This window comes from Antechinus flavipes, chromosome 3, assembly GCF_016432865.1.
Source record: "Antechinus flavipes isolate AdamAnt ecotype Samford, QLD, Australia chromosome 3, AdamAnt_v2, whole genome shotgun sequence".
Lineage (NCBI taxonomy): Eukaryota > Metazoa > Chordata > Mammalia > Dasyuromorphia > Dasyuridae > Antechinus > Antechinus flavipes.
Genome location: NC_067400.1, coordinates 559,158,761 through 559,183,101, shown reverse-complemented (window position 1 = coordinate 559,183,101; position 24,341 = coordinate 559,158,761). Strand labels below are relative to the sequence as shown.

At 33.2% G+C, this 24,341-nt stretch overlaps 1 protein-coding gene across 1 annotated transcript in view; it reads left to right on the top strand.

Annotated features, from left to right (window-relative positions):
- CSMD2 (CUB and Sushi multiple domains 2) overlaps positions 1-24,341 on the top strand; it is a 1,001,023-nt gene that overhangs the window by 551,946 nt on the left and 424,736 nt on the right. The window contains exon 6 of the mRNA XM_051987630.1: positions 14,518-14,630. Coding sequence (XP_051843590.1) covers positions 14,518-14,630 — 113 coding nt within the window. The remainder of the gene's footprint in view (positions 1-14,517; positions 14,631-24,341) is intronic.

The window sequence follows — 24,341 nt, the reverse complement described above, 5'->3', positions numbered from 1 at the left end:
CTCCTGGCTGACTCTTCCATATTGATAATAGCTTTCTTACTAACACATCACTTCCTGAATCCACTTAGCTGCCAGAACACCAGGTCTGAGATGATCCCATATGAAATGCCTCTGCCTTCTAAATGGGACCTCCAGATGTGAAAGTACAATTCTTGCTTGTGTTGAGTTTGAGTAGAATCAATGAATATTAAAGATGACTTCAACCCTCTCATTTTACATGTGAGAAATCTTGGGCTCAAAGAGATTAAGCGGGTTTTTTTAATCACATAGCTTACTAAGTAGTGAATGAAACCAAAATTTGGAAGCAGAAGATAGGGTCTAATATTCTTTGAGACCATACTGCCTCAGGGTTTAGCTCTTTATGAAGGATATAACTCTCATCACCAAGACTTTCCTTATGAATATGGAGTTATTGGGAAGAGAATCAGGAATGATTACTAATTCCTTAGTGTCTTCCCTTCACTGCCCTATCTCAGCACCTGAAAATCTGTAAGACATTAATTGCTTGAGTTTTTAAGATTTTCTTTTGTTGGGATTCAGGGGCACCCCTAAAATTTTGGGGTTCCAGACCAATGTCATGAGGTGTCTCAAAAGAATTTGCAGGCTCAGACCCATCTCCAATTCAAGGGGCAAAGTTTATTATTGTAGTACCAATCAAAGTGGCTAAACTGTGAAAACAGTTTAACAAAGAATCAGGAGCAAGAAGGTAAATTTATAGGGAAAAGTTAGAGAAACCAGAGGTTTTATGTCACTGATACACTAATTTTATGGTTTAGAGGTGGAGTTGAGGGGTGGTCTTGTTCTGACTTTTGCATGGGTATGATACCCATAGTTTTCTAGGCAGAGTCACAGGGAACCTTCTGGAGTATTTTTAGGCCCCAAATATCATTAGGTCAAATGGAGGCCACCCAATTTGTTCTGCACCAGAGTTAACTCTAAGCACTCTCATTATTGTTGCTCAGTAGTCTCACAAACCCCATTATCACTGACCAACAGGCTATTACCTGACAGCCAGCAGTCTTTTCCACTCAACATTCTGGCCCTATGAAGTAAATTGAGACAAAATAGTCTAAGAGAAGAAATATATCAGTCCTTAATACATTATTCCCAAGGCCATGTAGCCTTGGGGTTATTCCTTTTTTTTAAATTAAAGCTTTTTATTTTAACATTAACCCTTGCAAAACCTTGTGTTTCTATATCCCCCCTTCATCCCACCCCTTCCTTAGATGGCAAGTGATCCAATATATGTTAAACATGGTAAAATATATGTTAAATCCAATATATGCATACATATTTGTAGAATTATCTTGCTGCACAAGAAAAATCAAATCAAAAAGGAAAAAAAATGAGAAAGAAAATAAGATGCAAGCAAACAAGAAAAGGAGTGAAAATACTAGGTTGTGATCCACACACAGTTCCCACAGTCCTCTCTCTGAGTGTAGATGTCTCTCTTCATCACAAGTCTATTGGAATTGGCCGGAATCATCTCATTGTTGAAGAGAGCCACATCCATCAGAATTAATCATTGTATAATCTTGTTCTTGCCATATATAATAATCCCCTGGTTCTGCTCATTTCATTTACCATCAGTTCATGTAAGTCTCTCCAGACTTTCTGAAATCATCCTACTGGTCATTTCTTACAGAACAATAATATTCCATGACATTGATGCACCATAATTTATTCAGCCATTCTCCAATTGATGGGCATCCACTCAGTTTCCAGTTTCTTGCCATTACTAAAAGGGCTGCCACAAATATTTTTGCACATGTTGGGTCCCTTTCCCTTGGGATTATTCCTAAGGGATGCACCACATCACTTTGACTATTAAAGTCCCATATTTGAAGGTTGTTCTGTGCCCAATCCTGCCCCTATTCATTTTTCCTTAATTTTTTTTTTTCAATTACAGTTGGAAATCGTTTATCACTTCTCTCAGTGAAGAAAGTATTCTCTTTCTGAATGGGTCATGGAGACTTTAAGTTATGACAAGTTTGTGCTACTGTCTCTTTCATTTCCCAAACTGTAGTATTCTAACAAAAAAAGAGAATAATGTACAAAGAAATAACATTTTTTTGAGAGTGAATATAACTAAAATCTCTAATAATGAGCCTATTTGTATGCATAATACCCTAGAGGTGTCAGCTTGCAAAACTGGGATCCTAAAACACTCCTGAGTATGCCTGGAACCACATCTAAAATATAATTGGAAATAATTAACAAAATAAATAAAAATATAATAGAACACAGAAAAAATTACTTTGTGGTTTTCTAAGTCAATATGATCTCCCAAGGATACTTATCTATGACTTAATGGCTTGGTTCCTAGCTGACAGGAAAATATTTAATGCATAGCAACACAGAAACATTTATGTAGCTAAACAGATTAAATCACAGAGGCCATATACCATGCACATGACAAAATGTAAAACACTTTCATGATTTTTCTTTAGCACAGTCTTTGGTTTTGTTGTCAGATGATATATTGTGAAGCTTAGGGCTGACAGCTCTTCTTGTAGCATTGTTATCTACAATTCAATCTTGATATTTTTCATGCCTGAATATGACCTTTTTGGTGAGGTAGCTGCAAATAAGAGTTTTTTTTTTTGAAGAAAAGCTATTATATTGCTTTCACATTAAGGAAAACTGAATTGTAGAAACATGGAATTTCAGAGATTGAATCTCACAGATCATTTAATCCAGTCTCATTTTATGGGTCATAAAAACAACAACAATAATAATAATTACTCACATTTATGTAGCTCTTTAAAGTTTATAAAATTTTTTTCATATAACTATTTTATGAGAGATATACTTGAATCATTTTATATCATTGTTGTCTGCAGTTCAGTCTTAGTTTTTGGGTGACGAATTGATTCAATTCTGGATGTTATATTTAAAAATACGTACATGCACACAATTAGGTAAAAGACCAAATTTAGTTTAACAAATTGTATTTAAAGGATTCTGACTGTAACTGACAGAGTTCTTTGGCATAAAGGTGGTGAATTCAGTTTGGAGGATGGCAGGCCTTTCTTAGTTTTTCTAAATACCTGTGATCCCAGAAAATCATATGAAGAACTGCAATAGATATTTTCCAGTTTTTCTGCATCCCTTCTTCCCCTGTCACCCTCACTCCCATAGCCATTACATTTTGCTGATAGTTGCTCAGAATTACATTATTTGAAGAAGGAGGCTCTATCTGTGTCAAAGCAATTCCTTCCTAGTGACTACTACCCTTCTACACAGTGTCTTTTGAGGTGTTCACAGCTAAGCTAAGAGCTTTCTCTTCGCTACTCTATTTAATGGTTATCTTGATGTAATCAGACTTCTCACTTCCATATTCACTGTCTCTAAGCATTAGGATATAATTTTAAGGGTAAAAAGAATCAAAGAACATTGTATAGCCTGTGACAAGTTATAGTGTCCCTGAGCCAAGACTTGGTCTCAAACCCTTCAACACACATATGAGCAAGTCACTTCGTCTCTATGATCTTTCTATTTTCTCTATGATTTTCTTTCTCCGTGTGACATGTAGTCCACAAGTCCACAAGTCCCGGATGTCACAGTATCAACCATTCTCTCAGCCCTTTGCTAGAATTCAGGCAGCTGGTCTCTTAGTTTTGACCCATTGTGGATAATTCCAGGATTTTATTTAAGTTTAGTTTAAGTCTGTGGGTTTGTGTTCTTACAAATTCAAATCCTTAGTTTGTTGGTCTATTTTATTGTGGAATCATTTTTCATTTGTGTCCAACACTTTGTGATCCTATGTCGGGTTTTCTTGGCAAAGATACTGGAGTGTTTTGAGAAAACTGAGGCAAAAAGGATGAATGTTAAAAACTAACTGTGCATCTATTTTGAAAATAAGAAGGTATTATTAAAAAAAAAAGAAAACTGAAGCAAAGTGTTAAATGACTTGCTCAGGATCACACAATGAAGAAAGTGTCTGAAGCTAGATTTAAACTTGCCTTTTCTCTTTTAAAATTTATTTATCTTTATTTTTTATAAAGCTTTTTATTTGTATTTATTATTATTATTATTATTTTTTGCTGAGGCAGTTTGGGTTAAGTGACTTGTCCCAGGTTACACAGTGTCTGAGGTCATATTTGAACTCAGGTCCTCCTGACTTCAGGGCTGGTACTCTATCTTAAAGCTTTTTATTTTCAAAACATATGCATAGATAGTTTTCAGCATTCACTGTTGCAAAACCTTGTGTTCCATTTTTTTCCCCTCCATTCCCCTTACCCTCTCCCCTAGATGGCAAGTAATCCAATATATGTTAAACATCTGCAATTCTTATAGACATATTTCTGAACTTGCCTTTCTTTCTGATTTGTCTTTCTGATTCCTGGCCTGATCCTCTATCCACTTTGCCACTCTAAAAAGTATTCACATATCCCTAGCTCTATGTTTTATCAATTGCCTCTCCAAAGGGCATTAATTTATAAAGCATTTAATTGGATTAGATAACAGGTAATCAAAGTGGAAATATTATTTGCATATTCTATACATTTCATTCAATTTTTGGACCTAGTCTATCCCAAAGACAGAAATCTTTTTTAGGCAGTAGTATATGTCTCCAAAATTCAGCCTCAGATAGTTATTAGTTCTGTGACCTGGGGCAAATCACTTAATCATTTTTGCCTCAATTTCTTCATCTGTAAACTGAGCTTGAAAAGAAAATGGCAAAACACTCCAATATCTTTGTCAAAAAAAAAAAAAACCTATATGGTCATGAAGAATCAGATATGACTTAAACAACTGAATGATAACAACCTGCTGTCTCCAGTCTCAGGTACATTTACTTATGTCATGCTCAAGATCATGTAGCAAATTTTTTACCTTTTAAATTCACTTATTGTATAATATCATGCATTATAACCATCTCTATTAGTCTCTTATCTTTTTACTAGACTATAAACTCCTGAAGGGTGGGGACCAGATTGCATTTAATCTCAGCATTTCCCACAGTGCCCAGAGAATACTGTGAACAGAGTAAAACATATTTGTTGCTGCTAATATCAACAGTAAATCATTCTTTTGTATGGACACTATTTTCTATGACATTGTCAAACACCTTAGGGAAACATATATTTCCCTGTTTAATACCTCATGATTTCAAAATTCAGTAGCTTCATGAATAATATTATCCTTATAGTTACATCTTTATATAGGCTGGTATAATTTTTACATATGTATGGGGAACACATTTTCTGAAAAGAGCCTTCAAGTCTTCATTTCATCATACTGAATCAAATGCTGTCTTAAATTGAATAAACAATAAATAAATTGGGATCTTGCATAATCTATATCACAGTAAGTGGTGGTAGGGTGTGTCAGAGTGTGGGTAGAAATACTTTTGGTCTGGAAAGGAATTTAGATGCTAATAAAATCACACTCTTAATAATGACAACAGGAGTTAGTCATTAACATTTATTAAGCATCTACTTTAAGCCAGGCACTGGCATAGTGCTACACATTTATATAGTGACTCACAATTTGTAATGCTCTGACTTAATTATAATTTCATAAATTAAATATTGTAGTTGTTGTTATCCCTTATTTTACAAAAGAGTAAACCAACGCTAAGAAACTTGCTCAAGGTCACATTGCTAATAAGGGTGACAGAATTTGAAATTTTATCTTCCTAACTCTAAACCAAGCCAAAGAGTCTAACTTTCTTGCCACTAAGCTGCTTTGGTATCTATATTCTATTGGATTCCTTGTCTGCATGTAAGTCTGGCCATTGGGTAGTTTCCCTGTAGCTATGTTGTGCAACCACAGTTTAGACCATTAATCTCTTTTCCTTGTCAGCTTTCAACTCAGCCTCTCTCTGTAAAATATAGCCCTGGTCATGAATAAGATACATGGCTATTTTAAACTTCATCCTTCTTTATAAATAGCCTTAAAGGAAAGACTTGATTTATACACATTTTGTCTCTGAAATAGAACTGAATTTTGCATGGAAGGGGGACTATGTTTTTCTTTTTTTATGGCTTAAAAAAACAAACAAACACTTTAGAGGGCAGATGGTGGAGAAAAGGAAGTAACTCGCCTGAGCTCTTTCCCAGAGCTCTCCAAACACCTTTGAATAAGTCCAAGAAATAATTACTGGAATTGCAGAACCTCAAAAAGTATGGATCGAAATAACTTTACAGCCAAAGACAACTCAGAAGGTTGGCATAAAAGATCCAGCCCAGGCAGTACCACATCAGACTGGTCCCCAGAAAATTATGAACAGATTTGGAGAGTCCCTGAAACAACGTAGACCATTGGCTTCCAGAACTCTCAGCCCACAGAGAGCTAGAGGGCCAACAACTGATCAGAAGGAGATGACATGGGTTTCTTTGTTAGCACCAGGCTGTTGCTTTGCCTCTACTTGTATCCAGACTATAGTCCAGGGTGGCAGTAGAACCCTGTAGCAGAACTTACAGTTGCAGTGGAATGGGACCCTTGTCATGGTTCCAGGGCAGCAAAGAGTGCTTGTGGTCATTCACAAACCAGACAGAGCACAGGTCAGGAAAGTAGAAAACACACATCTCCTTAGATCATAATACTTTGGAAGAACTGAAAACTTACAGGCCTCTAGAAGGATCTTTGAAAATAGCTGCTAATACCCTGAGGCTTAGGACAGTGTGCCCTACATCCTGGAAACAGAATCCATTTTAGCAAAGAGTTAAAAGTCAAGAAACAGGCTGCAAAAATGTGCAAACAACAGAAAAAATTTCTGACCTTAGAATGTTACTATGGTGACAAGAAAGAACAAAGCACAAACTCAGAAAAAGATAAAAAAAATCAAATTTCTTGCATCAAAGTCTCATATGTGTATATGTTTGCATATGTGTATATAAATATACAACACATGCATATTCATGTGTACATATATGTATGGCTATGTATGCATGTGTATATGTGAATTGGTCTCAGGCCATGGAAGAATTCAAAAATAATTTTGCAAATAAAATGATAGAAGTAGATGAAAACTTGGGAAGAGAAATGAGAGTGATGTAAGAAAATCATGAAAAAAAAGTTAACAACTTGGTAAAAAGAATACAAAGAAATACTGGAGAAAATAATCTTACAAAAAAATGCCAATGAGGAGAATAATGACTTCTAAAGCAGAGCTGGTCAAATGAAAAAATAGACAAAAATTCACTGAACAAACTCTCCTTAAAATAGAATTGCCAAATGGAAAAGGAGGTACAAAAGCTCACTGAAGAAAACAATTCCCTAAAAATTAGAATCAAGCAAATGGAGGGTAATGACTTTATGAGAAATCAAGAAACTATAAAACAAAACCAAAAGAATGAAAAAATAGAAGGCAATGTGAAGTATCTCATTGGAAAAGCAAGTGACCTGGAAAATAGATCCAGGGAAGACAATTTAAAAATTATTGCACTACCTGAAAGCCATGATCAAAAAAAGAGCTGCCTAGACATCATCTTTCAAGAAATTATCAAAGAAAACTGCCTTGAGATTTTAGAGCTAGAAAATAAAATAGAAATCAAAAGAATTCACTGATCATTTTTTGGAAAGAGATCCCCAAATGAAAACTTCCAGGAATATTATAGTCAAATTCAGAGCTACCAGACCAAGGAAAAAAAATACTGCAAGCATTCAGAAAGAAACAATTCAGCTATGGTGGAGCCACAGTCAAGATAACAAGGTTTAGCAGTTACTACATTAAAGAATAGGAGGGTTTGGGATGTGATATTCTGGAGGACAAAGGAACTAGGATTACAACCTAGAATTACACACCAGCAAAACTGAATATAATTCTTCAGAAGAAAAATAGCTATTCAGTGAAATAGAAGACATTCAGGCATTCCTGATGAAAAGAGCTGAATAGAAAATTTGATTTTCAAATACAAGATCCAAAAGGAGCAGGAAAGGGAAATCTAAAGTGACTTAATAAGATTTTTATAGATATGTGGTATCTTTGTGGTAAGATGACATTTGTAACTCATAAGAACTTTCTCATTATTAAGGCAATTAGAAGGAGTATATCTAGACAGAGGATACAGATGTGACTTAAATATGAAGGGATGATATCTATAAAAATAAATTTAATGGATGAGAGAATTGATTAGAGAAATGCAAATTAAGACAACTCTGAGATCCCACTACACACCTGTCAGATTGGCTAAGATGACAGGAAAAAATAATGATGAATGTTGGAGGAGATGTGGGTAAACTGGGACATTGATGCATTGTTGGTAGAGTTGTGAACAAATCCAACCATTCTGGAGAGCAATCTGGATTTATGCCCTAAAAGTTATCAAATTGTGCATACCCTTTGATCCAGCAGTGTTTCTACTGGGCTTATACCCCAAAGAGATACTAAAGAAGGGAAAGGGACCTGTATGTGCCAAAATGTTTGTGGCAGCCCTGTTTGTAGTGGCTAGAAGCTGGAAAATGAATGGATGCCCATCAATTGGAGAATGGCTGGGGAAATTGTGGTATATAAATGTTATGAAATATTATTGTTCTGTAAGAAATGACCAGCAGGATGATTTCAGAGAGGTTTGGAGAGACTTACATGAACTGATGCTCAGTGAAATGAGCAGAACCAGGAGATCATTATACACTTCAACAACGATACTGTATGAGGATGTATTCTGATGGAATTGAATTTCTTCAACAAAGAGAAGATCTAATTCAGTTCCAGTTGATCAATGATGGACAGAAGCAGCTACACCCAGAGAAAGAATATTGGGAAATGAATGCAAACTGTTTGTATTTTTGTTTTTCTTCCCAGATTATTTTTACCTTCTGAATCCAATTCTTCCTGTGCAACAAGAGAACTGTTCGGTTCTGCACACATATATTGTATCTAGGATACACTGTAACCTATTTAACATGTAAAGGACTGCTTGCCCTCTGGGGGAGGGGTTGGAAGAAGGGAGGGGGGAAATCGGAACAGAAGTGAGTGCAAGGGATAATGTAAAAAAAATTACCCAGGCATATGTTCTGTCAATAAAAAGTTATAATTATTTTAAAAAAATGGATGAGAGAGAGAGAGAGAAAGAGAGAAATATGCTAGGAAAAGGAGAAATAGGATGGAGTAAATTATCTCCCATAAAAGAGGCAAGAAAAAGCTTTTATGGTGGAGGGGAAGATGATGGAAAAATGGAGGGGAGTGAGTAAATTATATAAAAGGGAATCTCAAAAGGGAAATAACATACATACTCACTTGGGTATAGAAATATATTCTATCCTAGAGGAAAATAGGAGAGAAAGATAAGAGAAAGTGGAAGTATGATAGAAGGGATGAAAGAATGGGGGAGTGGTAGTCAGCAAAATACTTTTTAGAAGGACCAAGGTGAAAGGAGACAGAGAATAGAATAAATAGAGAGAGCAGGAAATAGAATGGTGGAAAATACAGTTAATAGCATAAATGTGACATTTTTTTTAAATTGAGTCAAATTTATAAAAAAAGAGCCATTTCTCCAATTAATAAATGATTAAAAGATATAGTTTTCAGATGAAGTGTTCAAAGTTATTTATAGCCACATTGGGGAAAAATACTCTAACTCACTATCCATTGGAGAAATGCAGATTAAATTCTGAGGTACTAGTTCATATCTATTATCTAATTAGCTAACAGGACACAAAAGGAAAATGACAAATGTTATAGAGGATGTGGAAAAATTGGGACATTAATGCACTATTGGTGTAGTTCTGAAATTATTCAAACATTCCATAGAACTATTTGGAACTATGCCCAAAGAACTATAAAACCGTGCATTTCCCTTGACCTAGTAATAGCACCACTAGATCTACATCCAAAAAGATATTAAAAAGGACAAAAAGAAAAGGACCTATATGTACAACAATATTTATAGCAACTCTCTTGTGGTGGCAAAAAATTGGAAATTGAGGGGATATCCATCAATTGGGGAATGACTAAACAAATTGTAGGATATGAATATAATAGAATATTATTGTGCTATAATAAGTAATGAGCAGGATGATCTCAGAAAAACTTTGATTTACATGAACATTATATGTGAAGTGAAATACACTGTGCACAAAGTAACAGCATTATTGTAAGATGATCAGCTGTGAATGACTTAGCTATTTTCAAAAATGCAATGACCGAAGACACTCTGAAAGGATTAATGGTGAAAAAATGCTATCCATCCCCAGAGAAAGAACTGATGATGTCTGAATACAGACTGAAGCATATATATCAAAGCATAAAAAAACCTTTACTTTTCTTGAGTTTTTTGGGGAGTCTATGTTTTCTTTTACAACGTGATTAATATGGAAATCTGTTTTGCATGATTACATATGTATAGCCTATGTCCAATTACTTGCCTCTTCAATGTGGGGGTTAGGAAAGGAGGATGAGAGAGAATTTAGAACTTGAAAATTCTAAAAAAAATTCCAAAAGTGTTAAAATTGTTTTTACATGTAATTGGAGAAAAATAAAATATTAAATTAAAAATTAAAAATCTTAAATGATGAAGGATAAACTCTTTTAGCTGGGATATGGTTCAGTACAGTAATTGGTTTCTATAATCTCTCTGTGTAGCAATATGAGTTACACATCAAAGTTTAGGATGTGTCAGCATTACCATTATAGTCAAAACTCCTTTTCACAGGGTATGTGGTCTTTTAGTAAATATCATTTTAGGGTTCTCACTGAGTGGCTATTTCAAAGCTTCTTAAAACTCTCAAGCTTTTTATAATACTCTCTATATCTTCCTTTTCTTATCAGAAGATTTTGCCTCCTTCTTTACTAAGAAAGGAGGTCATGTATCTGAGCTCTCAGCTAGCTAGCTTTGAGTTCTCTTTTCCATGATTCAAAACCCCTGTGTCAGTCCTTTCCCATATTCTCTTTGCTTATTCTATGGTTAGTTTCTGATGATAAGATGGCCATTCTTGTAAAGCCAGTCACAATAATTATGCCTGATTCATCCCTCCCACTTCTGTCTTTTTGTGAAGTTTCCCACTTTGATACTCTCTCCAAAATTCAGTATCTCCTTATCTATGTAGAGAAGACTCTAAGTATAGCAAAATCTTTCATTTTTTTAAATTTTGAGTTCCACATTTTCTTCCTTCACTCTTTGCGTAGACACATGATTATAGTATTGATTATACTAATGAAACCATGGAAAACATTTCTATATTGTCTGTGTTGCAAAAGAAAACACAAAAATCAACAAAAATAATGAAAACATAAAAGTATGCTTCAATCTACATTCAGAGTTCAGCAGTTCTCTGTCTGGAGATGAATCGCATTTTTCATCATGTGGAATTGTATTAATCATTGTTTTTATCAGAGTAGCTAAGTCTTTCACAGTTCATCATTACAACATTGCTGCTCCTGTGAATAGTGTTATGGTTCTATTGTCTTTATTTTGCATGAGTTGATATAAGACTCTCCAGGGTTTTCTGAAACCATCATGCTTGCCATTTCTTACAATACAATAGTATTTCACGATCAAATACTGTAGTTTGTTCTCTCATTTTCTAATTGAGGTTTGTCCTCTCAATTTTCAATTTTTTATTCAGTAAAAAAGCTATAAATATTTTTTGCATAAAAGAGGTCCTTTCCCCTTTTATTTGATCTCTTTGAGAAACAGACATAGCAATAGTATTGTTCTTTCAGAGAGTATGCACAGTTTTATAACCTTTTTGTAGTAATGAGCTTACATTCTAATAGAGGAAGACAATACATAAAAAAGGAGTTGAAAAGCAGGAATAAGTTTGGAGAGGGAGAGATGGAGGTACCTGCTTGGAAGTATCATGGCAAAAGCAAGAAAATGACGAATGGTTGCTCTGGGTTTTTACCCAAGATAGAAGTTCTAGGAAGAATCCTAATACTTTGAGTTGCATTATTGCAGTAATTTACTAGTCTTTCTCCTCTCCAATTCATTATCAGACCATCATTCAATCAGTAAATATTTTTAAAGCACTTCTTTATGTTCTAGGTACTATATTAAGGGCTGGGAATACAAAGAAAGGTAAAAGACAGTTCTTGTTACAAGGAGGTCACATTCTGATAGAGACAATATGCAAACAGCTATGTACATACAAGCTATTTACAGGATATTAATAAATGGAAGATTTAAGAGAGATTGAGAAAACTTCCTCAATGGACAAAAAAATCAAAAATAAACTTTCTTTATATATGTTACCATGTCACTTCCAGGTTGGAGACTCTTTAGTGGTTCCCTATTGCTTTGAGGACAAAATACAAATTGATCATCCTGTTATTTAAAGTCCTAGGAGGGACTGATAATAGCAGATGATGGACTCAGTATCCAAAAAGATACAAGCAAGAAAATTAAACTGAATCTAATAAGATTAAATTCAGTAGAAATAGATATAGTCATTTGAATTAATGCCACATGAGCCTCAGTTGAAAGAACTCAAAATAAGGAATATTAAACCAGAAGAAAGAGAAAACTTTTGAGGGATAATAATTGTGTTCAAGCATTTGAAAGATTGTTATATGGAAGACAGTTTAGGACTGTCTTGTATGGCCTCAGCAGACAGAAGGGGAGCAGAGCTATGAGCAAAGGGCAGAAGTTCTGAATATCAAAAATTTAGATTTGTTTTTAGGGAAGATTTGCTAAAAATTTGAAAAAGTATCACAAAAATAGAACAGGCTGGCAAATGGGAATCAAGATTACCATGATCATAAGATGATGGATCTAGAGAGACCATCTGGTCCAATCCCTCCACTTCTGCTTAATTCTGATTGCTAGGAAATTTGTCCTTTTGTCAATCTTAAATTTGCCTCTGCTTCTTTCAGTCATGGAGAAGAACTAGACTAATTGTGAGGGAATAATCTTAGCATCAGTAAGGAGATCTTGATAAAGTTCATAAGCTCCTTACACTAACCACATGCAGGAAATATACCAGAAAGAATGCCAGCTATTTTCCCACTTGGTAAAATTACAGAAGCAGAGAGTTTAAGAGTTGGAAGGGACTTTGGTATCAATCCATACCTTCCATTCTGTTATATCTGATAAGTGGCCATATAATCTCTGCTTGATGATTTCCAGTGAGAAAGAACCCACTACTTAAGATGGAAAGAGCACTAGTTCTGGAGCCAGAAGTCACAGGTTCAAATCCTGCCTCTGAGGTATCATACTTATGAAATTTTGGGAAAGTCAGATTTCTTAGGTTACTCATTTGTAAATGTATTTGTAAAGAATTGTCCTTATACTCTGACTAATTACTTTATAATATGCTGTAATTTTGTATTAGTTTGTTTTTTCTTTTTATTCACATATATATGCTTATTTGCTTTCTTTCATCCTATGCTGCAGTGTATGTTTAACTAATATATATATGCATATATATGTGATATAATATAACAATTTTAGAGTATATGTCTTAAAAACATTTTGCATAAAATTTTAAAAAGGATCTATATTTCCATTGTTATATTTAGTCATGAGTTCCATACCATAATATAATACCTATGTGGTAGTTTTAAGTTCACTTTACTTGTTACCCATATTATATGGATTGTTTCATTAGAAATCTTAGGCCATTAATATTGTACTTTAGTCATACTTTTCTTAGATAAATTCTCCTTTGAGACTTTATTGAGGTAGAGAACATAACATATTAAAGAGGACAGCTTGCTAGAGCTGAAAGAATTAGTCACCAAAAAAAGGACAGATTGCTTATTGGTTAGCAGGCTGGGGAGTCTGATGAAAATAGCTCCAGCAAATTAATAAAGAGACATTCACAAAATCAGGAAAATGATAAGATCAGGTCTGTGTTCTCACATGTTAGGCAGCTGTTAGTATGGATGATAAATTATAATTTAGAATATAAGTTTCTGAAGGGCAGGGACTTTTTGTTATTGGGTTACTTAAAAAAACAACAACCATCAACTAACACTTTTACATAAGTGTTATATTGAATAAATACTGAATTGAATTTACTTACAAAGGAAATCTATCTGAGTACTGGAGACCTGTTAGGATTTGTTGGTAAGAAACAGTGGTGTCTTAGACCATACCAACATTAATAGAGACTGAGAGGAAGGAATAAATTTGAGACATATTGCAAAAGAAGAATTAGACTATCTCATACTTCCTTTTGAGAAAGAGATAGAAACATACACACAGAGACAGAGAGACAGAGATAGACAGACAGACAGAATTAAATAGATATCTTCCTCTTTAATTTAGAACAGATATTAAAGCACTAAAATAAGGCAGACAGAAGCTAATGAAGGAATTAGACAGATGGGGATTAGGGTTCTTACAGTGATGGTCCAGTGGTAGAATGGTATTCCCAGATCCATGTATCTTTGTCACTATATCCTTATGCTTTTGGTTTTGGTATCTTGATTTTTATGATCTATATTATTTAGGGAAAAGTCACAGAGATAATTCGCAAATCTCTTTCCCCAGCTATCCTTGAAGACAAACCTCCTGCTTCAATAAGAGTGAGGGTTGGTTATCCATGCTAGCATCATGAGTTACTCAGTAGAGTGTATTATCAATGTTCATTTTCAATGATCATTTGCATCTTATATCTCATTAGGTTCACTGGAGCCAGCCTTCCTCCCCCAGTTATCAGCAGTAAGAACTGGCTTCGCCTTCACTTCACATCGGATGGCAACCACAGATTGAAGGGATTCAGTGCCCAATATCAAGGTAATTAATGGATCGTTTGTTATATTGACTATATAATACTTTATTTAATACAACTTTTCTTTTCCAGAGAATATTTTCAAAGTTTTTATTTCAATTGAAAGGGTACTGGGAGACTTTATCCTTTTGTGTTTTGAGTTTTCAAAATTTTCAGAAATTTTTTCTTAATAATGTTTTTATTATATATACGTATACACACACATATATGTCTACATGTCTCCTGATTTTGCTCAAATACTTTTGTTCATTCAGATATTCTTAGGTTTCTCTAAAATGATTCATTTTTTTCATATGGAAAAATAAATGGATAATATTCTATTACAATCATATAGTAGAAATCGTTAATTAAGACAATTCCCAAGAGATGAAGATCCCCTTAGTTTTTGGTTGTTTGCTACTATAAAAGAGGTTAGTTTAAAGATTTTTGTACATTTTGATTATTTTCCTTTTTATGTGATCCCTTTGAGGTGTAGGCCTAAGAGTATCACTGAGCCAAAGGAGTGTGTATGTACAGTTCAGTGATTTTTAAGTTACAGTTGCAAATTCATTTCCAGAATAGCTGAACCAAATCATAGCTTCTCCAATGTGTTTTTTACCCTATAGTCTCTCTGAAAATTGTCATTTTTCTTTTCTTTTTGTCAATTTAAAAACTTTGTCATAGTGTATAATTTTAATACATTGTCATAGTTTTTTGATCAGTATTTAATATTTTTGTTCAATATTAGTTAGGCATTTTGATCCTTCATTTTCTTTCTCTGCTTTGTCTCTTCCTGATCAATAACATAAATGAATCATAGAAAAAGAATGAAAAAATCCCTTTTTTCTATTATTGAAGTTTATATAACATTATAATTATTTTTTTAATTTTTTGACATAATATATTGTAAACCACTTAATTTTGGATTTTTTTACCCTTAGGAGTTCATTTGTAGGTATCTCACTTGCTTTTTCTAATAATTAAGCTAATTAAAACCTGGTTCTATTAAAATATATAAATTTTACATATTTTTGTATATTTGGATATTATTTTGTATAAATATTTGTATATTTATATTATTTTATAAATGTTCATTTTATCTTGATCATCAATGTTATTGACATGTCACTGGAAAATAATTATTGATAATTACTGATTCCCTTATTTATTTCTTTTTTATCATGAATTCTACTGTTTTCCTTTTCCACTTGAACAACTTTATTTTCCTTTCTTTGCTAAAAGGAAATCATGTGATTATTTTATTTTAATTCATTCCAAAAATCAGCTTCTGGCTTTGTTAGTTCAATTTTTTTTAAAGCTTTTAAGTTTTATTCATCTCTTCTTTAATTTTCAGGATTTCTATTTTTGTGTTAAGTTGAAGGATTCTAATTTGGTACATTTCCATTTTTAAATTATATACTGAAATTATTGATTTGTTTTTCCTTTGTTTTATTGATGAAATTCTTTAGAAATATATTATTTTAGCCTAAGTTTTGACTGTAGTTTAGAAGTTTTCATATGTTGTCTTTTGTTATTATAATTTATAAAATTGTCTACTGTTTCTATGATTTGTTCTTTTGATTCACCAATTCTTTAGTATAAGTTACTTAGTCTCCAATAATTTTTAATTTTTTAAGATTATAGCTATCTATTTAGATATTGGCATCTATCTATATATATAGGCATGACTAAGAAATACATAAATTCCCTTCTTTTCTGATTAAGTAATTGCCAGAAATCTATTGCTTTATTTTTTAAAAAGTCGTATTCAAACTCTTAATTTTTGTTAGATTTTTCCAAGTCTATGTTTTCCTTCAATTCATTTAACTTTTTAATGCTATACTATACATTGCCTATATAAGTATTGATACTGATTTGGAATTTGTGGTGCCTATAAGTATAATGTAGCTTTCCTGCTTCTCTTTTCATTGTGCCTATTTTTACTGTCCTTGTCTGAAGTCATGATTAATACCCCTGCTTTTGAGAGTTCATTTGAAGTTTAGGAGATTCTGCTCCAATACCTCACTTAACTCTGTGTGAATCTTTGTTTCAAATGTGTTCCTTGTGAATAATATATTGAATTTTGCTTTTTATTATCTCCTTTCTTCTCATTTGTAAGTTCATCACATTCATTGTTTTGGTTGTTAATGATGTTCTTTCCTCAATACTATTGCTTTATTTTTTTCCAGCCCTCTCTTTACAATAAAGAAGTTAGAAAGAGAGGAATTTGCCTGATACTTGTGCTACACAAAAGATTAGATTCATTTTTGTTATGTTGTTACTGCTCCAGTGACAAGATTTTAATCTTTCTTCTTAACTTTTCTCTTCCCCTCCCTCATGTTGGAGTTTGTATACTTATGGTTAGTTCTTTCTATATCTTTCCCTTAAAATCTCTTCCCCCTCTCCCTGATCCTTCTATTTCTTTTTTTGAGTTCAGTATATTTCTATAGCCTGGGTGTAAATGTGTGTGCATTTGTGAGTATTTGATCCAATTTGTCTGATTCTGATAAAAATGAATTTCATGAGGTACCTGATCATCCTGGCCTTGTATGTTCTTCATCTCATGAATCCCAGTTATGTGAAAAATGTTTCTTTTTCTTGCTCTCCCTTTTATTCACTTTGACACTCCTTTTTCTTTATTTCTTTCTTTTTCATCGAACCACCCTCAGGTGCTCTTGTCTTTTTGAATTTTCTCTATGAACTTTGAAGGCGTTAGGCCTATCAGAGGACATTTGTTGCTTCTCTCCCGAATAACATAAACATTCTCACATAATCCCTTACAGTTGATCAAATTGTTTACTTTTATATATTTCCTCTTCTCTGTTGCATTTTCTTTCCAGAGTATTTACTCACTTCTCATCTTTTTATCAGGAATGCTTGGAAATGCTCTGTGTCCTTAAGAATTCAGTTTTCCTTTGTAGAATTATGCTAGATTTTGCTGAATAAGTTATTCTTGATTCTAAATCCTTTTGTTCTACCTTTTGGAATAATTTTGATTCTCCTATTTTATTGTGGCAGCTGTCAAGATTTGTGTGATCTTGACTATGGCTTTTCAATACTATTTATGGATATTTGCAATATTTTTTTTCTTTAGAACCCTGGATTTTGGCTACAACATTCTGAAGAGTTTTTGTTTTAATGTTTCTTTCAGGATGATTTTAATTATTTTTGCTTTGCTCCTAGATTCTAAGAAATCTGAGCAGTTTTCATTTATTATTTCTTAAAATGTGATATACTAATTTGATTGTTTTACAATGATTTTTAGGTAGTACAATGAGTTTTAGATGATTTGTCCATAGGATGGAAGGAGAGAGAGAATTTGGAACTTAGAACTTTAAAAAATGAATATTAACCTATCAAACTTATGAATAAAAGAAGAATTTATAAATAAGCAACAGATAGAGGGCATTGGGAAACATGAACTGGATAATTTTGATTATATTAAATTTAAAAGCAATGTGATCAAGATTAGAAGGAAAGCAGAAAATTGAGAAAAAAATTATAGACAGTTTCTAGGATAAAGGTTTTGTATTTCAATATAGAGAACTTTGTCAAATTTATGAGATTATGAGTCTTTCCCCAGTTGAAAAATGATCAAAAGATATGAACAGATTGGCTTTGGATGAAGAAATCATAGTCATATATAGTTATGTGAAAAAATTCTCTAAATCATTGTTGAGTAAAGAAGTGCAAATTTAAAAAATCTTTGAGGTGTCTGCTCATACCTATCTGATAGAAATGATAGAATGGGAAAATGACAAATATTGGAGAGAATGAGGTAAAAGTGCCTTTCTTTTATCCACAGTGCTTAGAACAGTGCCTGGCACAGAGAAGATGCTTAATGTTTGTTAATTGATTTTTTTTTATTATTGATTTTTTTTTATTGTTAATTTTGGAGAGATCTAATTTGTTCTTTACTTTTTTTTTTGCATCAAATATAAATTTGTATCAGTAACTTCCAGCAATTGTTCCTAGTTCTGTTCTCTGAGGCCCTACAAAACAAATAATTTTAATCCCTCTTTTACATAGTAGCCTTTCAAATGCTAGAATACAACTATCTTAACTCTCATCCTCCATGAGTCCTCTCCTCTTGTTAAACTCAGTTCTTTCAACTAATTTTGGTAATTAAAAAATTTTAAACTTAATTACTAAAGGAGCAAAGAAACATATATTCAGTATAAGAGAATACACTTCCATTTCAAGAAAACCTATATATTAAGAACTAAACTTTTTTTTTCAAAATTGCCCAGCTTTTCTTTGCTTCCTTGTATGTTTTCTTTTGTTTTCTGCTATGCATTTTTACTTGATTTTTTTCTTCCCCATCCCAACTACAAAAGGCTACAATTAAACATGGACATATATATATATATATATATATATATATATATATATATACACACACACACACACACACACACATACACATAGATAAGGATAAACATATATTCAATATATATATATATATATTATACTGGGCAACTATGTAATGAAGTGGATAGACCACTGGTCCTAAAATCAGGAGAACTTGAGTTCAAATCTGGTCTCAGACACTTAACACTTATTAGCTGTGTGACCCTGGGCAATTCACTTAACCCCAAATGCCTCAACAAAATACCCTCATACACATATATGTAAGACTGTGCTAAGCTTATTCCCTCCTATAATCATTTCTCTGAAGGTGGATAGCATCTTCCTTCATAGTTCAAGTCTTTCCAGGTTTTTCTAAATCAACTAGGTCATCATTTCTTACACCGTAGCAAACACTCCAACCCAATTACATTTTATCTGTATTACTTCTGTCTTTGGTTATATAGATTTTTATTTATACAAAAAATTTAATTTGAAATAATTGAAATTAGCTTTTTTATACTTCAAAAATGTTCTCACCCTTATAATATAGTTTAAGGTCTAATACAGCTGTATCTAATTCCTTTACATCTTTTTTCCCCTAATTTCTTTCAAGTCCCTAACTTTGTTCTTCCAAATAAATTTTGTTATTATTTTTTCTTAGTTATTTTTTTTAGTAATTTAACTGGAATGACATTGAATAAATAGATAAGTAAAACTGCCATTTAAAAAATTATATTGGCTTTATCTACCCATGATCAATAAATACTATTTCAATTATTTAGACGGGTTTATTTGTATAAAGAGTGGATTTTTTGTTTATATTCATATTGTTCCTGTATCTGTTTTGACAAGTATGCACTCAGGCATTTTATCCTGCCTAGGTAATTTAAATTGTCTAAGAAAATATTGAATTATATTGCTGATATATAGTGAAGTTTTGCTATTTTTCACTTTTGATTAAATCTATTTAAAATTGAACTTTGAGATTATGATTACTATCCCTGTTTTTTTAAACATACAAAATTCTACTCCTGCCCTTTATTTTCTCTTTGTGTATATCTCTAATTTTTATAATGTTTCCTGAAAGCAACATATTACTGAGTTCAGATTTTTAATATGCTGAGCATTTTGGTTTTATGGATAAATTCATCCATTCACATTCTAAGCTACAATTAACTACAACTGATATGTATTTTTCTCCTTCCTGTTTTTCTTCATTATCCTTCTTATTATATTTATCCTATCACTCACTAGTCCTCTACAATTTCATGCTGTCTTGCTTTACTATTCCTTAACTTATCTACCCCTCTGAGAATCCCTCCTTTATCCTCTCCTCCTACCCTAACCCCTTACCTTATTTCTTTCCAAATCTAGAAGATTTTTATACCCTTCTAGCTTTATATGTTATTCCCCTTTAACACATTCTTGGTGAGATTTAAGTTTCCAGTACTACCTCTCTTCCCCTATTAGCTTCTTCTGTATTAGTTTTTCCTTTAATGCCTTATTTGTATGAGATAATTACTTCTTTTTATCTCTCCTTACAACTTTATGTATATTTTTTAGAAACATCCCATCATATTCAGCTCACCCTGTGTCTTTCTTTCAAACTACCAAATAATGATGAAAATCATAATATCACTACCGTTAATATTTTCACATGTACAAAGAAAACAATTTGATCTTATTGAAACCCTTATAATTAGGCTTTATTATCTCTTATATTTCTTCTGGATGTTATATTTTGAATTTCCCCTTAAGTTCTGGGATTTTTGTCAGAAAAATCTGAAAGTTTCTGAGTTTGTTGTGTTCTTCTCCCCTCCCCCCCCATTCAGGATTATACTTAACTTTGAAATTATCCTTGCTTGTAACCCTACCTTTTTTTTGTTTGTTTTTGTTTTAGGGAATATAGTATTCTAAGACCTATGATTCTTCAACATAGAGAGTTTTGTGTAATCCTTATAGTAACTCCATAATATTTAATTTTTCTTCTTTAACATTTTCTCCTTTATCTGGGAGCTTTGAAACATGGCTATGATATTATGGTAAATTTTCCTCCTGGGATCTTTTTCCCATAGTGATTGATGGATTTTTTTCCTATTCCTACTTAAGCTTCTTCTTCTAGAACTTAAAGGCAATTTTCGTTGAAAATTTCTTGTAATGTTATATCAAGATTCTTTATTTATCATAATTTTCAAGTAGTCTGAGTAGTAGTCATTATTTCTACTTGATCTGTCCTCCAGATCACTTGTTTTTGGGTAAGATGTTTCACTCTCTATATTTTTCATTCTTTTGATTTTATTTTATCATTTCTTAGCATTTTAGAACATCATTAACTTCTACTTGCCCAATTCTAGCTTTCAAGAAATTATTTTCTTTAAGTTCTATTTCCAATTAGTTGATGTTCTTTTCACAATTTTCTTGATTTTCTTGGCTTGCTTTTATTTTTTCTCTAATTTTTCCTTGATCATTCTAATATAATTTTTTAAAATATTGTTAAGTTCTTCCATAAGCTCTTTTTGTGTTTGGGACCATTTGATGTTTCTCAATGAAAAAGGAGTGGCTTTATAAAAATTCTATTACTTCCCTTCAAATATGACCCCAAATCTTTTCTATTCCCATAATAGCTAGCTATGGTTAGGTTCTGTCTACTTTGTATTGTCACATTTATTTATTTATTTAACAACTATTAATATAATCAAGTTACAGTCCTCAATTATGGAGAATGATGCCCTAAGCCTCAAGAGTTTTTTTTTTTTAATTGTTCTTTTCTGAACAATGTCTTTAGTCCAACCTTGGACTCTCCTCTCCAGCTAAATTTTCCTGCAAATGATCTTGCTGCCTCTGGTCCTTTAGGTACCTGTAAAATATAGCTGTCCTCTCTGCCTCAGAACTGAAACCAGAGACTTTGCTCTCCTCCAAATGCCCATAATCAATAGTCTTCCCCCCTCTAGCATTGAACAGATGTGTGCTAATTCCCTCTCCTCCTAGCTGCAACTAGGGACAAGTCTGGTCTATTTATACAACTATGCTTGGTGTCTCTCCCCAGTGGAAGGTCCTCTAGGCTTTTCCTGTTAGACTCCCACACTGTCTGCAAAAGGAAAGTTTTTAAGTTTGAGTCTGCCTCTCCACCCAGCTGCCCCCAGAGCTTGTTTTTCGATTCACTAAGTACTTCACTCAGGCCAAGCCTCTGCCCCTGGATGTCCAGTCTTACCAAATTGTCTTAGGAGGACAACTGCTTTATTCCATGTTTATTTCTGCTGCTCTGAAGTGATGGGTTGTCTTTTGTGGAGGGAGAAAAGTTTTGGAGTCTGTGGAGATTGAAAAGTTTTCTGACCTACTCCATCATCTTCCCAGAATCCTCTCCCAACTGATTTTCATATGGCATATTCATATGAGATATTCATATGATAACATATTTCATATTATATATTACTATCTTGGTCAATACGCCTCTTGATATTTTCCAGCTCATTAATATCCTTCTTAAACTGTGGTACTCAGAACTGATCGAAATGATAATTTCCCAATTACTGACAAAAACAATTTCTTTTTTTTTTATTATAACTTTTTATTGATAGAACCCAAGCCTGGGTAATTTTTTTTACATTATCCCTTGCACTCACTTCTGTTCTGACTTTTCCCCTCCCTACCTCCACCCCCTCCTCCAGATGGCAAGCAGTCCTTTACATGTTGAATAGATTACAGTATATCCTAGATGTAATATATGTGTGCAGAACCGAACAGTTCTCTTGTTGCACAGGAAGAGTTGGATTCAGAAGGTAAAAATAATCTGGGAAGAAAAACAAACATGCTAACAGTTTACATTCATTTCCCAGTGTTCTTTCTTTGGGTGTAGCTACTTCTGTCCATCCTTGATCAATTGAAACTTGAGTTAGATCTCTTTGTTCAAGAGATCCATTTCCATCAGAATACATCCTCATACAGTATCATTGTTGAGGTATATAATGATCTCCTGGTTCTGCTCATTTCACTTAGCATCAGTTCATGTACGTCTCACCAGTCCTCTCTGTATTCATCCTGCTGGTCATTTCTTACAGAACAATAATATTCCATAACGTTCATATACCATAATTTACCCAACCATTCTCCAGTTGATGGGCATCCATTCATTTTCCAGTTTCTGGCCACTACAAACAGGGCTGCCACAAACATTTTGGCACATACAGGTCCCTTTCCCTTCTTTAGTATCTCTTTGGGGTATAAGCCTAGTAGAATCACTGCTGGATCAAAGGGTATTCACAGTTTGATAACTTTTTGAGCATAGTTCCAAATTGCTCTCCAGAATGGCTGGATGTGTTCACAATTCTACCAACAATGCATCAATGTCCCTGTTTTCCCACATCCCCTCCAACATTCCACATTATCTTTCCCTGTCACTCTAGCCAATCTGACAGGTGTGTAGTGGTATCTCAGAGTTGTCTTAATTTGCATTTCTCTGATTAATAATGACTTGGAGCATCTTTTCATGTGGCTAGAAATAGTTTCAATTTCTTCCTCTGAGAATTGTCTGTTCATATCCTTTGACCATTTATGGAGAATGGCTTGATTTCTTATAAATTAGAGTCAATTCTCTATATATTTTGCAAATGAGGCCTTTATCAGAACCTTTGACTGTAAAAATGTTTTCCCAGCTTATTGTTTCCCTTCTAATCTTGTCTGCATTAGTTTTATTTGTACAATAACTTTTCAATTTGATATAATCAAAATTTTCTATTTTGTGTTCAATTGTGATCCCTAGTTCTTCTTTGGTCATAAATTCTTTCCTCTTCCACAGGTCTGAGAGGTAAACTATCCTATGCTCTTCCAATTTATTTATAATCTCATTCTTTATGCCTAGGTCATGAACCCATTTTGACATTATCTTGGTGTATGGTGTTAAGTGTGAATCAATGTCTAGTTTCTGCCACACTAATTTCCAATTTTCCCAGCATTTTTATCAAATAATGAGTTCTCATCCCCAAAACTGGAGTCTTTGGGTAAAACAATTTCTTAACATTCATGTTTTTTTTTAAATTTAGAGTTCTGAATTCTCTTCTCCTCTCTTCTTCCTCCTTTTCCCCTCAAAATGGCGAGCAATTTAACATAGAAGAAGGAATATTTGGTACTATTATCAGTAATTAGGAAAAATAAAATACTGTTCAAACACCTTCCAAAAGTCTGTGATACTTTCTTCCATGATATGTACAGAGTCCAGGAGGAAATGGAGCCAGGTTTCAAGAAGGCCTTTGCAAAGGGAATAGAACTTCAGGTTTCTGGAAATCTTTCTCTCTTAAATGTGAAATAATCATAAAGTTTCTCTTAGGTGTGTTGTAGTTTTCTTCCGTGTTTTTTTTCCTTCTTGTCTATCTATGTTCATGTTTAAAAAA